The 12,349-nt window shown below is 43.9% G+C and overlaps 1 protein-coding gene across 1 annotated transcript; it reads left to right on the top strand.

Annotated features, from left to right (window-relative positions):
* The first annotated feature begins 88 nt into the window (after nt 1–88).
* Nucleotides 89–12,273, top strand: HGSNAT (heparan-alpha-glucosaminide N-acetyltransferase). Its single transcript, XM_027635727.1, has 17 exons — nt 89–187; nt 450–589; nt 1,076–1,197; nt 2,164–2,233; nt 2,878–2,947; nt 4,037–4,143; nt 4,617–4,693; nt 5,309–5,339; nt 6,203–6,363; nt 6,742–6,851; nt 7,559–7,680; nt 8,059–8,185; nt 8,334–8,420; nt 9,588–9,665; nt 9,776–9,846; nt 9,968–10,080; nt 11,112–12,273. The coding sequence occupies exons 1-17, from the start codon at nt 104–106 to the stop codon at nt 11,291–11,293; spliced, it is 1,752 nt and encodes a 583-aa protein (XP_027491528.1). The 5' UTR covers nt 89–103; the 3' UTR covers nt 11,294–12,273.
* The last annotated feature ends 76 nt before the right edge of the window (nt 12,274–12,349 follow it).

Genomic DNA, 12,349 nt, shown 5'->3' with positions numbered 1-12,349 from the left:
CATGGCGCCGGCCCTCACGGAGCCGCCCGGGCACGGCTCGCCCGAAGGCAGCGCGCCCGGGCCCCGCGCCGGGGCGGCGGCGGAGCGGCGGCCGCCGGGGCGGATGGACCAGGCTCTGCTGCTCGTCCGCAACGAGCTGCCCGCTCCGGGCCTGCGCCTCGCCGCCCGCTCCGGCTCCTGCCACCAGGTGAGGGGCTGTGCCGGGCGTGGGTCACCCCCCGGCCACTGATTCTGACAGCCCGGCCCTCGGCGGGGCTGCTCGGCTTCTCCGGCGTCTCCCCGTGGCTTCGTCAGGTTACTTCCCTCCGGTTTTACCTGCGAGCAGGACGCGGGGAATTCCCGCAGCAGGAGCTGCTCTAGCCCCGTGACAGCTTCCCTTGTTTTTGCCACTATGCCCCTTTCACTCTCCTTTGGCATTAATGAGCTCCCTTCACCCTCTTCTTCCACAGTGCTTGTATCAGTTCCTGGCGTTTGTGCCACCAAGCAACGGGAGCCTGAAAACACCAGGCACGGTGTCGGTAATGGTTGATACCCAGCATCCACTCACCCTGATGCTCAACACCTCTGTGGGTGACAGAGAGCTCTGCAAGTACGTGGCCCAGCCCCAGGGAATACATGAATAACTCTATCCTATATTTTGTTTTTTTTTTTTTCCTTGGAGATATGTGCCTGCTCACACACCCTTTATCCCGACTGTTTAGACCTATAGTTTGGTCTTCACCCCACTGCTGGAACTGCGGCATACATTGTAATTGTGCTGAAAGGACATAGGTGCAAGCAGGAGCCAGAATGGTGTTCATTGAGGCAGCATGTGCAAGCACCTGGTTTCTCTTGCAGGGAGTCTGTAGTTCAAGAAGACTAATGATGGCAGTGCATGTGTGGTAAAGAATCGGTGTTGGGCTATGGGAGGGTAATGCTTGGCAAAGACAAGGTCCTTGCTAGATCATGCTGTTAGTCCAAGTTTTTGTCTTGCCTGTCCTAAAGCATTCGGGCTTACAGCCCCCCCAAATGCTGCTGTGGTACCTGCATGTAGTGGTGGCGGCTCAGCAAGTTTCATTTTTTTTATCCTTTGCAGGATTCAGTATCATTTTGGAGAGTTTGGCAATTATTCCCTTGTGGTAAAGGCCCTAACTGCAAACACGGAAACTGTTTCTTGTGACCTAATCATCAATGAAGGCCCTATCAACAGCTACCTCCGTATGTAAAGCTCTGTTTTTCTCTTTAATTCTACAACTTGCATGTCTCCCAGAAGAACCACCTTCCTAAGAAGCCTGTGCAGCCACTCATGCTGTGCTGAAGAATTGTCATGGGCTTGCCCCTCTTCTTTCTCAACATCTTGCTTCCTTATGTTATACACCCATCTTGAGGCCCTGACCAGGATCAGGCCTCTTCATGTGATATGTCGTATGCCCACAACCTTTTTGCTGCAGGGATTAGTCCAAAAAAATCAGTGGGTATGTGTCCAGAGGGAGATACTGTCATAGCTAGTTTGTTTCCCTTCATGTTTATGTATGTACACAGAATCCTCCCTCTTCTTCCCTCTGTCTTGCTTCTCAAAAAATTGGAAACAATTCCCACAGTGTTTGGATTTTTGTTTGTTGTTGCGGTTTTAATTTTAAACCTGACATTTTTCTTTTTTTGTTCATCTCTTTTCCAGAACTGTTTCAAACTCTTGACTATGTCTCTTCCATTCTTTTCCTTTACATTACCTTATTTTTCAGTCCTTCCAGTTTCCCAGCTGTAAAGAAAAATTCTCCATGCTTGCAAACTTGGTGTATTGTCCACTCCCCTGTTTCCTCCATGTTGAGGCTGTTTCAAAATCTCTATTTTTATTCTTCAGAATATATAGCACATCAGCTCCTCTCTCGCTATTGCCTTGTGATGCAATGCAGTAGCAATTTTTGCCTTTTTTATGCCAACATGTGTAGTCCCTGAGCTGCACTTTGAAACTAGCCTGCCTTTGTGTTGGGTTGTTCTGGGGGTTTGTTGTGAGATTTTTTCCCTCTGGAACTCGGGCTGGGGATGTCTATTGCATGGAGAAGGTGGTGTGATGATTGGTGGGTTGGGATTTTTGTCATGTTTGTGTCATGCTTGGCCAAGCCCAAGTTGTGGAATGATTTTGTTAGATCATTTAAAGAGTCGTGTTCTTCTCTTTCTGTGTAGCTATTCTCTTTGCTTTCCTGGTTTACATGGGGATCCTTGCTGTCCTGATTGTTGGGCGCCTTTTTATGAAGTAAGTGAACAGAAATTCTTCCTCGCACATGAAGTGGGGCCACCAGTTTAAAAACACGCGACAGTGTGGTAATGCTTCAGAGTCCCACTTGTAGCCCTGCTTGCAGATCATCAGGTCCTATTATCAGGTTGCCATGTGCAAGTTACGCTGTGGTAGCTGTCTGTGCAATAATAAGTGCACGGCAATGTGATTTTGCTTGAGGGATATCTTGCAGCCTTGTTAGCTTGTGAGCAGAGCAGTTACTGCAGAGCAGCTGATGTCCACTGTAAGCTCATGCACACTCTGCCTCACCCTCCTATGACTTGTTCCCGGGTCTAGCATGGAATCAGTAATCAAAGTCAGTGGGACCTAAATGTGTGTAGCATATGCAGCCTTCCACCTTGTGTACTTAATGGCATGAGTCATCCTTGCCTGTAAGCAACTCAAGAATAAAACCCCCAAGCCTGAGCTTGTCAGTGTAATTACACAGCTGGACTTAATTGAGATCCTAGGTACTGGCTGAATGTCAGTACTTGTGTGAGCTGTAAAAACAGAAATAGGGACTGTCCGAACTTTTGGTTTATGCTGCTAAATAGTTGCTATTAAAATGAAATTGACTATAAAGTACTTCTTGTTTTGTGTTTTAAACTGTTACTAATTTTCAGAATTGATCCAGTCAGAAACTGGGTTTACAAGAAACTGAACCCCAGAGAAACTGATCGTCTGATTAATTCTGTGAGTGGCCACACTATCTTTAGTTTGCATTCTGTAGTGTTTTCATCTCTGAGGAAAACACACACTATCCGGAGACTTGTTTGTTACTAATCATCTTCCCCTTTTGTGTGTTCCCCTTAGCAAATCTTGTCTTGATGTCAGAGGCAATTTTATGTCAATGAAGAGTGTTTAGAATGGGTTTCCATGCAAGTTTAGTGGATTCCCTTGTAGACCTCTTGCAAGTTTTGAACATACAGCTTTGTGCCCTTTGTAGTTCCCTTGAAGCAAATGTGTTGGTGAAAATACTGGCCCCTTCTGGCATAGTGTAAGGGAAGGGAAGAAATGACACCCTTCATGTCTGCTTCCCACACACAGGAATTTTAGCAAAAAACCGAAGCCTGAATTTCTCTGGTACCCCTAGAGCTGGCATTTCTGTGTGAACTCCGTTTTGTTCTAGAATGTAGGTAGTTCATCACAGTCTGGACTTCACATCTAGGCCAAACCTGGTCCAAACCCATCTAGAATAAAAAGACTTGGAAGCAGAGCTCTGCAGCAATTCTTGTAGTTTTTCATCTCTATAACTGTGATAGAGTGGTCTGCTTCTTTATGCTGTCACTGAGGCTGATCAGAGTAGTTTAGGAAACTCAGTTGCAAAGAAGCCACTCCTGCATTTAAAAAGATTCATTTTCTGCTAGTTTAGCTCTCAAAGCAGTCTCACTGTGGTGTCAGACAAGTTCTAACGGGATAGGATGGATCCTTTTTGAGGGTCAGCAACTGGATTTGCTCAGCTCTGTTGTAAAGCAGTACTCACAGTGATGGCAAGTCTTTGGCTGATTTGAACTGGATCCAACTCTCATGAGTCTCAAGCACAGGCTCTTTTTACTGAGCTGTTGTTTCTACCTGGTCAAATGTGGAGTATGGAGCATCTGCAATCATTATTGCAATATGGTGGAGCCAGGAAGAGGTTATTGGTAGCAAGTGAGGAAACAAAAGGAAGACAGGGAGAATAAAGACAGAGTTTGTGAAAGTTTAGAGTTTGCTGACCTCTGTTCCTTAGGCAGCTGGTGCAGCTGCTGATTTGCTCTTTGTGTGTCTGTTTTTTTCCCAAAGGAGCTTGGATCCCCAAACACAACAGACTCCATTAACTGTGATCCTGCCCCGCATTCATGGAGCACAGCCTCTCGGCAGCGGCTGCATTCCCTTGACACGTTCCGAGGGTGAGCATAAGATCTTGCTCAAAAGCAACTCTTCCAAGGGGAATGAGGTTTTTCCAATGATGGCTTGACAGTGTATGGAAATATATAGCAGATGGACAGTTCAAGGTGGTCTCTTTTACTTGGAAGTTAGTCAAGGTTTTAATTTCAGATTTTCCAAAACACTTTGCAGTTGATCTAGTTTGAAGAAACATTAAAGTTGTGATAGAGGGTGGAAAAGAACAACATGTGTTCAGTGTGAAAATGCTATGTGAAGGAGCTTACTTCAGTTCGCTGCCACCCGTGATCTTTGAAACACTGCTTCCTGCTTAGTAAAGCTGGAAACCTTGTTGGAAACCTTGGAAATCTTTCTTTAAAAATAAAATAAACCAAATCTCACAGTTAGAAATGTTTTAGTGGGGGTAAACAGTAACTTTGTGTTCATATATATGTATTTAATTGACATGCAATACTTAGTGTTTTTCTTGTCTTTTTAGGCTCTCTCTTGTAATTATGGTGTTTGTTAACTATGGAGGAGGAAAATACTGGTTCTTCAAACATGAGAGTTGGAATGGTAAAGTACAATTGAGACAGTTAATCTGGGTTTTAACTGCAGCAGTGTGAGCATTGCAGCTGCTGCAGTGAGCTGTTGTTCAGCTGAAGGCTGGCATGCTGTGCCAGTTTGCCTCTGCAGGGTGTCTGGCCTGTCAGGTTAATGGACAAAGAAGTGTATGGTCCTGCTCATCACACAGCAACGGGATGGTTTCACATCACAGTCTGTGTGTAACCTTTTCATTTGTCACAGAGGTTCATATCTTCAACTTTTCTGTGTTAATGACCACAGTCAAGCTGATGTTGCTCAGTGCTGTAAAAACATAATGCCTTGACTGACAAGCTGATGGGGAAGGAGTTGGGCATTGTGGTGCCCCAGTGGAGAACAGCAAGGATCCCATCCCTGAAATCTTTTCCAAGGCACAGCAATGAGTTCTGACCCTCTTCTTGAAGAGTGGTAAAAGCAGTGAACCAAGATGATTAGCTCTTTATAAGTTTTGTTTGTAACATGTTTTAGATTTGGGGACATCAAGTAATTGCAAGCAGTCTGCAATTCCTCTAGAATCTCAACAATAATATTGTTAAAATTTAGGGAGGGTTCAAGGTAAATAATGTGCTCCTTCGTATTTCTCTGTAGGATTAACTGTGGCTGATCTGGTGTTTCCATGGTAAGTTTTCCTGAAGAATACTTCTTGTATGAAGTGATTCTTTATATTAAGGGTTGCAAGCAGGACATTGGGTGCACCTTGCCTCCAAGTAGAAATGTATTTGGAGGGGTGAATTTTTTTTGAATCTGTCCCTCCAGGTAACAACAAAATCCTTATGAACCAGTAGAAAGTAGAAGAGCTAAGTGTTTTTGCTGCCCCACATCCTCCTTCCTTCCACAGTCAATGTCATTGGGAGGCCCAGGATTATCCTGCCAGTGGAAGTGCAGTGTCCCCGAGAAGCTCACTGTCATGCTTCTGTGTTGAAGGCGGTCAGTCTGGCAAGATACAAAGCTGGACTGGTGTGTCTGTAGATAAGATAGCCAAGTACATTTTGGATTAAGATAATATTTCTATAAGCAGACAATGATCTTATGGGGAAGCAATTATCCCATCTGCCCCTAGCATGCTTCTCTACACCGGTTGTGGTTACTTTTGGAGGTGGGAGCTGGTCTTGGACTGTAAACCTAATCTAGAGGGGAGGACTGGGTCAGTTCTGAATTTGAATCATAGATTTGCAGCTTGTGTTTTACTGTTCTGAAGATGCTAATTTAATTTTGAGTAATGGAATTTTTTGGTAGCATATGAATTGCTGGAAAAAGACCAGAATGCAATTACAACCCTACCTCAACTGACCACTGAAAAAGGTGGAAGGGTCCCATAGTGCAAGCTCAGTAGCCTGGGAATAGAGGAAATAGAATTGTCCAATTTCACTCAGTGAAATTTTGTTGGGCCAGTTAACTAACTTTGTTAGTTTTAGTGTTTGCTGTCACACAAGTGTTATGAGACATCAGTCAGCTCCATTTTCCATCTGCTCTTTTCTCCAGGTTTGTGTTCATCATGGGGACATCAATAGCGTTGTCACTGAGCTCCATGCTGAGGTGGGGAAGTTCCAAGTGGCAGGTGCTCAGGAAGATCCTCTGGAGGAGTTTTTTGCTAATCCTGCTGGGAATCATAGTTGTCAATCCCAATTACTGCCTTAAACCCTGTGAGTGGAACTAGCTCCCTTTCTTGCATTTCTGCAACTGCTGTTCCTGCCTCCTTGGCTGGGCTGTTGCAAAAACAGTGTCAGCCTTGCTGTACCGATCAGCTGTATGGGGGCAGTTTGATGGTATCCTGTAGAGTGCTGTTCAGTTCTGCACTGATGCAATTCTCTCTATCAGGCTCCTGTGCCAATCACTGCTATTGTCTTAGTAGTGACTTTCCCAGGATTATGATTTACAGAAAGTTGGGGTGGCAGGGTGGAGGTGTTCGGTGTTACCTGCAGATGCAATGTGTCTTGGCTCTCCCTGGAGAAAGGGTAGCTTTCATATTTACAGAAGAGCCTGTGTTTACTCCTCTTTCACATTGCTTACATGTTTTCCAGTGTCCTGGGATAATCTGCGTATTCCTGGGGTGCTCCAGAGGCTGGGATTCACATACCTGGTGGTTGCTGCTCTTGAACTTCTGTTTACAAGAGCTGAGAGTGGGACCTGGGTGAGTTACGTGGGGAGATGACAACTGAAACTGGAGTAGGGTTTGGACACCTTTCCTCTTGTTTGGGCACAAAGAACATGAGAAATGGTAAGAAAACATGTAGCATCTTACCTGATATGTAGTGCAGTCTGACCTGGTAAAAATTTTGGGGAACGTGCACCCTTCAGTGTTCCAGTCTGCATTTTATTCCATCTAGCTTTGCTGTATTTGAGGATTTCACAAATCCATTCAGATGGTGCTTAGAAGCAGGCATTCCAAAGCACTTCTGATGAATTTCCATTGCCAAAGGGAGCCCAGGGACAGGCATCTCTATGCTCAATCCTGTGGTCTGTGTTTCATCCAGCTAATTTGGCAGCGTTTTTTCACAGCAGGGGAAAGTAATACTGCTTTTTGGCCTTTTGAGAGTCTGTTTTCCCAAAAGGCTTTTGTTCTACTCATGAATCAAAATTCTTTTTGACATTTTCCAAGTTAAAAAACATTAGGGGCTTTTGTTTTGGTTTGTTTCTCCCATCCTCTCCGCCCTCCCCATGTAACTAAGTGTCTGGAAATTATTTTTGAAAATGAAAGGTCTATTGGTAGAACCCAATTTTGTAATGACAGCAACTCCCTCTTGTATCTGGGGGACTGCCTGCCAGGAAGTACAGGTTGTCCCCAAGGGCATGGTTCTTACTTGCCAGCTAATACTCCCTTTCCTCCATCTCATGCAGGAAGCACCATATCCTGCTTTGCAGGATATTCTCCCCTACTGGCCACAGTGGATTTTCATTCTGATTTTAGAAGTGATTTGGCTCTGCCTGACCTTCTTGTTACCTGTGCCAGATTGTCCTAGGTAAGACTGTGCTCTTGGACTACTTTCTGTGGGGCATCAGATAGTTTTTCTTCTACTGAGTAGTACATTTTATTACCCATGGCGACGGAATGGAGAGCTTTTAGGCCAGCAGTGTTAAAGGAAGCATTCACCTTTTGAAAAAACTTTCTTTACTTTGGTACTAAAGTACTAGGTGTTACAAAGGTAATGTCATTCTTCCTTTCTATCTAAAGAAGAGGATTAAAACCTCCCTGAGGTCTGTGTACAGCAATATATGATCATTGCAATGCCATCAACATGTGCCTCTAGCCAGGGAAAACATTGAGCATTTAGTGTGCTGGGCCAGTAGTATGGAGCATACCAACACTGTGTGCTATAACCTGCTTGCCTCTGTCCTAGGGGCTATCTTGGTCCTGGGGGCATTGGAGACTTTGGAAAGTATCCCAACTGCACTGGAGGAGCAGCTGGTTACATTGATCGTTTGCTTCTTGGAGAAAAGCATATATATCAGCATCCCTCTTCAAGTGTAAGTAGCTTTTGGTTTGTAGTATGAAGCCACAGGCAAGCACTGAACATACCTGTCAGGAGGGGCTTGGGAATGATACATACAAGGGGATTTAAGAGAAAGGAGATTGGTTGTTCAGGTGCCCTGTAACAACTGTTTTCTCTCTAAGGTGACTTACCAAACAACGATGCCATATGATCCTGAAGGGATCCTGGGGACCATAAATAGCATTGTTATGGCATTTTTGGGACTGCAGGTACCTCTTTTCTTTCTGGCTGCATGCAATAATGGGAAGATTTGAAGGAAGCTTGGAAGTGGGGAGGCAACTGGGTTTCTTTACTTATGACTGAGACTGGTTCTAACAAAAATTTTCCAGAGCAATGCTTTCAGGATGACAGCCTCAGGTGAGTGTCAGAGAAGTGGAACCTAACATGGCAGTAACTTGCATTAGATACACCTAGACTTTTTCTTAGTTTTTGTAAGGGATGGACACAAGAATTTTTCAAAATATCCACCTGGAAACTTCGTTTGTTTTAAGATTGGGCTTATGCTGGGAGTAGGCTAGCTCTGCATGTTGCAAAATAAGGCCAAGAGATGCATAGATTTCACAGCTCCATTTTAAGTGTTTTAAATGTTGAAGCTGTATTTGTTCCTCAGTGCTAATTTTCTGCTTGATGTGCAGTGTTAGCTGTCTTGCATAGGTGCTGAGTGTGCTCACCTTACCTGACTCAAGGGAGGCAGAGATCCACATTGGTGTTACCAACACCAAAAGCTCACAGCTCACCACTGTGTTTGAAATGCAATACCACGATGCTTTTTGATGCAGTTCTAGTTAGTCACTGCTGGCTTTTCTGACTGTGCAGCAGCTCTGAAGCAAACTGAAACTCTTGTGCTGGGAAAGGAATGTTTCCACATGTAGCACAGGGTACAAATTGGTTGGGAATATCTGTGGGGCAGAGCTTGGAACAGAAGTGTGACACTGAGGAATGAGTCATTAGGACACTTTTCTTAATGGTGTATGAAAAGGAGCACATGCTCTGAGGAGGTCAGGGTGTGACATGGTGCCCTGCAGAAGATGTTGGGGCTGGCTGTAGTGTTCCTTCATGCAACCCTTGCTAAGGGAGATGGAGCTCAAGTTACATTGTGTTGACCTAATAAAGTTGCTTCTCCCCTTCCTCAGTGTTAACATAGTAGAGAAGGGAGAAAAGGTGCACCTCTATTGCTGATTGGGTTGCATTTACTTACTTTCCTCTTCTGTGTCCATTCTTTGCAAAGAGTCCTCATTCTGAGCCTTTCAGCCACTTGGCTGATATAAATCCTATTAGTGTTCTCTGTCTTTGCTCAGGTAGCTGGTGGCAAATATAGCTGGCTCTTGAAATGTAATTACATTAATGGACATTATTTTTTTAAATTCTTTTATAAGGCGGGAAAAATTACTTTGTTCTACAAAGACCAGCACAAACAAATTATGAGTCGGTTCGTCATATGGAGCATATTAATGGTAAGTCTGATAGTTATGTAGCTCTTTTACAGACACGCATTGTAATGCAGTGCAAAGTTAGTTAAACACGTTGCAACAGTTATATAAACTTCAGCAACTTTCTATTTCAGGGAATTATTTCTGCTATCTTGACAAAATGTTCTAAAGAAGAAGGGTTTATTCCCATAAACAAGAACTTATGGTAAGCAAAGAGATACGACTTCTAGTATGATTATATTAAAGTACTACTTTACCTTTTGTATATTGAGCTTTGTATCACATAGTTCTTTAAATATTAATCCTTCTACTGAAAATGTTTGTAGGTCAATATCGTACGTGACAACCACAGGCTGCTTTGCTTTCATCCTCTTATTGCTGATATATTACCTTGTGGATGTCAAGAAATTGTGGTCGGGTGCTCCATTTTTCTACCCAGGTCAGTTAAGATCACAGCAGGAAACATATTCCCTCCAATTCTTTCTGCACTGATACTATCTTTTTGTTTTCTGCGCTTCCCTTGTCTTTAAAAGAGTAGGGATTTAGAATGAAGTAACCTGAAGGATTCCAGAATGATGAATTTGAGTGGAACCTTTGCATAGAACTGGGATACTTGAGACCAGATATTTAGGAGAGAGGGACAGTCAATTCTTTAAACAAGGCCTGGAAGCTGCTGTTGGTATTGCCTAATGACAGTTCTCAGTTTGGTCTCGAGTTAAGGTCCCAATGAACAGCTGCCTAGTACCAAGCAAAATACCACAGCTGTTCATAACTGGTTTTGGAAAGGACTGCTGAGACTTGTGTAACTTAATGGGAAACTCAAAGGCCTGTCAACAGAGTAATACCACTTCTTAAGATGTGGAAGATGAAATCCCCTGGGCAGCTGTGTAGGTTCTGTCTCTGTGATTTTAGATAAGCATGTCTCCCAAAGTATCCCACTGTGGTTTTAACCACACTGGGCACACAACGAACATGAGTACAGAATGCAAACCCACACCAGAGGGGACCTTTCAGCAGCTTTGGTGTCTGGTATCTGGACAGGAAAATGGGTAGGGTGACAGCATGGTATCGTACCTCCTACCAGAAATCCCAGAGCTTTGAAGGGCAATCAGCATTTGTTTGTTAAGGCAACAGATCTGACCAGATAGGTTGGCACTTGTCCTCCCTGAAGACAATAACTGTTATTATTCTCCTTACTAATACAATTGCAGGATACTGATTGGGTTGTGTTTTCAATTTAGCACAAAGGTTGTTTGTATTTCTTTTCAATAAATGTTTCGGGGAAGAGAACCCTCAGACTGTATTTGAAAATGCACATATGTAGCATCTTTAGGGCAAGTAACATTAGCTGTTGTTGTCTCCGTGCCACTCTGTTTTATAAGCCTGGCACGCTTCTAAAAGCAAGCCTGCTTGCTCTGAAGCAAACTCTTACCTGCTCTTTCAGATGGCATGATCTGTGCTTCCTTTCAGGAATGAACTCAATCCTGGTCTACATTGGACATGAAGTGTTTGAAAACTATTTCCCTTTTAAGTGGAAGATGCAAGACAGTCAATCCCATGCAGAGCATCTGACTCAAAACCTCACTGCGACAACTCTTTGGGTCTTAATATCATATTTACTTTACAGGAGAAGGATATTCTGGAAAATCTGATAGAGATGGTCGAAGTGTAGCAGGTCTAGACTCTGATGAGGCAAGTGGATTATCCTGAAATATGGTGGATTATCCTGGAATATTGCCACTCATGCTAGGCTGTATAACTAAAAAGGGATACTAGTTCACGTTTACAGAGCCATGGAAGTCGTCACCAAGACTTTTATGTGACTAAAGGGACAGTATTTTCCTATTTAGCAAAACCTTACTAGTCTGCTGTTGCTCTCTGTTTCCTGTCTTTTGTAAATATTTTACTGATTTCCCTCCTTCACACAGAGAAAGTGAACATACAGTTGGGCAGTCTAAGAGAGCCTGATGGTGTTCATGAAAGGAACTGCAAGGGATGGTGACTCAGGGGTTATCAGAATGGGCCTGTGGTAACAGTCCTTGCATCTGACACAGAACCTCCTGCCTCAGGTGGTCTGGGGTTTGTATATATCCTTGGCACCTGTCACATGTCTGTGCCCCTCTGGCTACTGGCACACATTTATTTAACTTGGCCGTTGGCTCCACTCAGGAGCACTGGCAGCATCCTCAGCCCTGCGCTTGGGTTGGTGGTGCAGTTACTGTCTGGGAAAGCTCTGTGTCATAGCATGCTGTGGAAAGCGGTGCCCTCAGCTGATCATGCTTCATTATATTCTTCCAATTTGGCCTTGGACCAAAACCTTAGGTTTAGGATCCTGCTGAAGCCCGCTGCCTAAAATCTCTTCTATTGGCTTATTAATCAGCAGGCTGCTGCTACAGGTTTGCAGCCCCTCTGTGCATGTTCTGGGCCTTTGTGTTACATACCTCTAGCATGGATGAAGTCCGAGTTTCATGTGCTACACTCTAGGAGTGCAGAAAGGCCAGTTCCTATTGCCTTTGTATAATCACTTGGATACTGCCCAATTTCAGTCAAAGCAATCCTCTTTCTACAAGGATTTACTTAAGGGACCTGAATCTGAAAACCAAACTAGTGCTAATAAAAAACCTGAAATACCTTGCTGTGTTCTCTGTGTATGTATAAAGATGGAAAGAACTAAGACAGACACCTTAGTATTATACTATGGAAAAAAC

Source organism: Corapipo altera, unplaced genomic scaffold, assembly GCF_003945725.1.
Source record: "Corapipo altera isolate COAL_440 unplaced genomic scaffold, ASM394572v1 22b, whole genome shotgun sequence".
Lineage (NCBI taxonomy): Eukaryota > Metazoa > Chordata > Aves > Passeriformes > Pipridae > Corapipo > Corapipo altera.
This window is presented reverse-complemented; position numbering and strand designations above follow the sequence as displayed.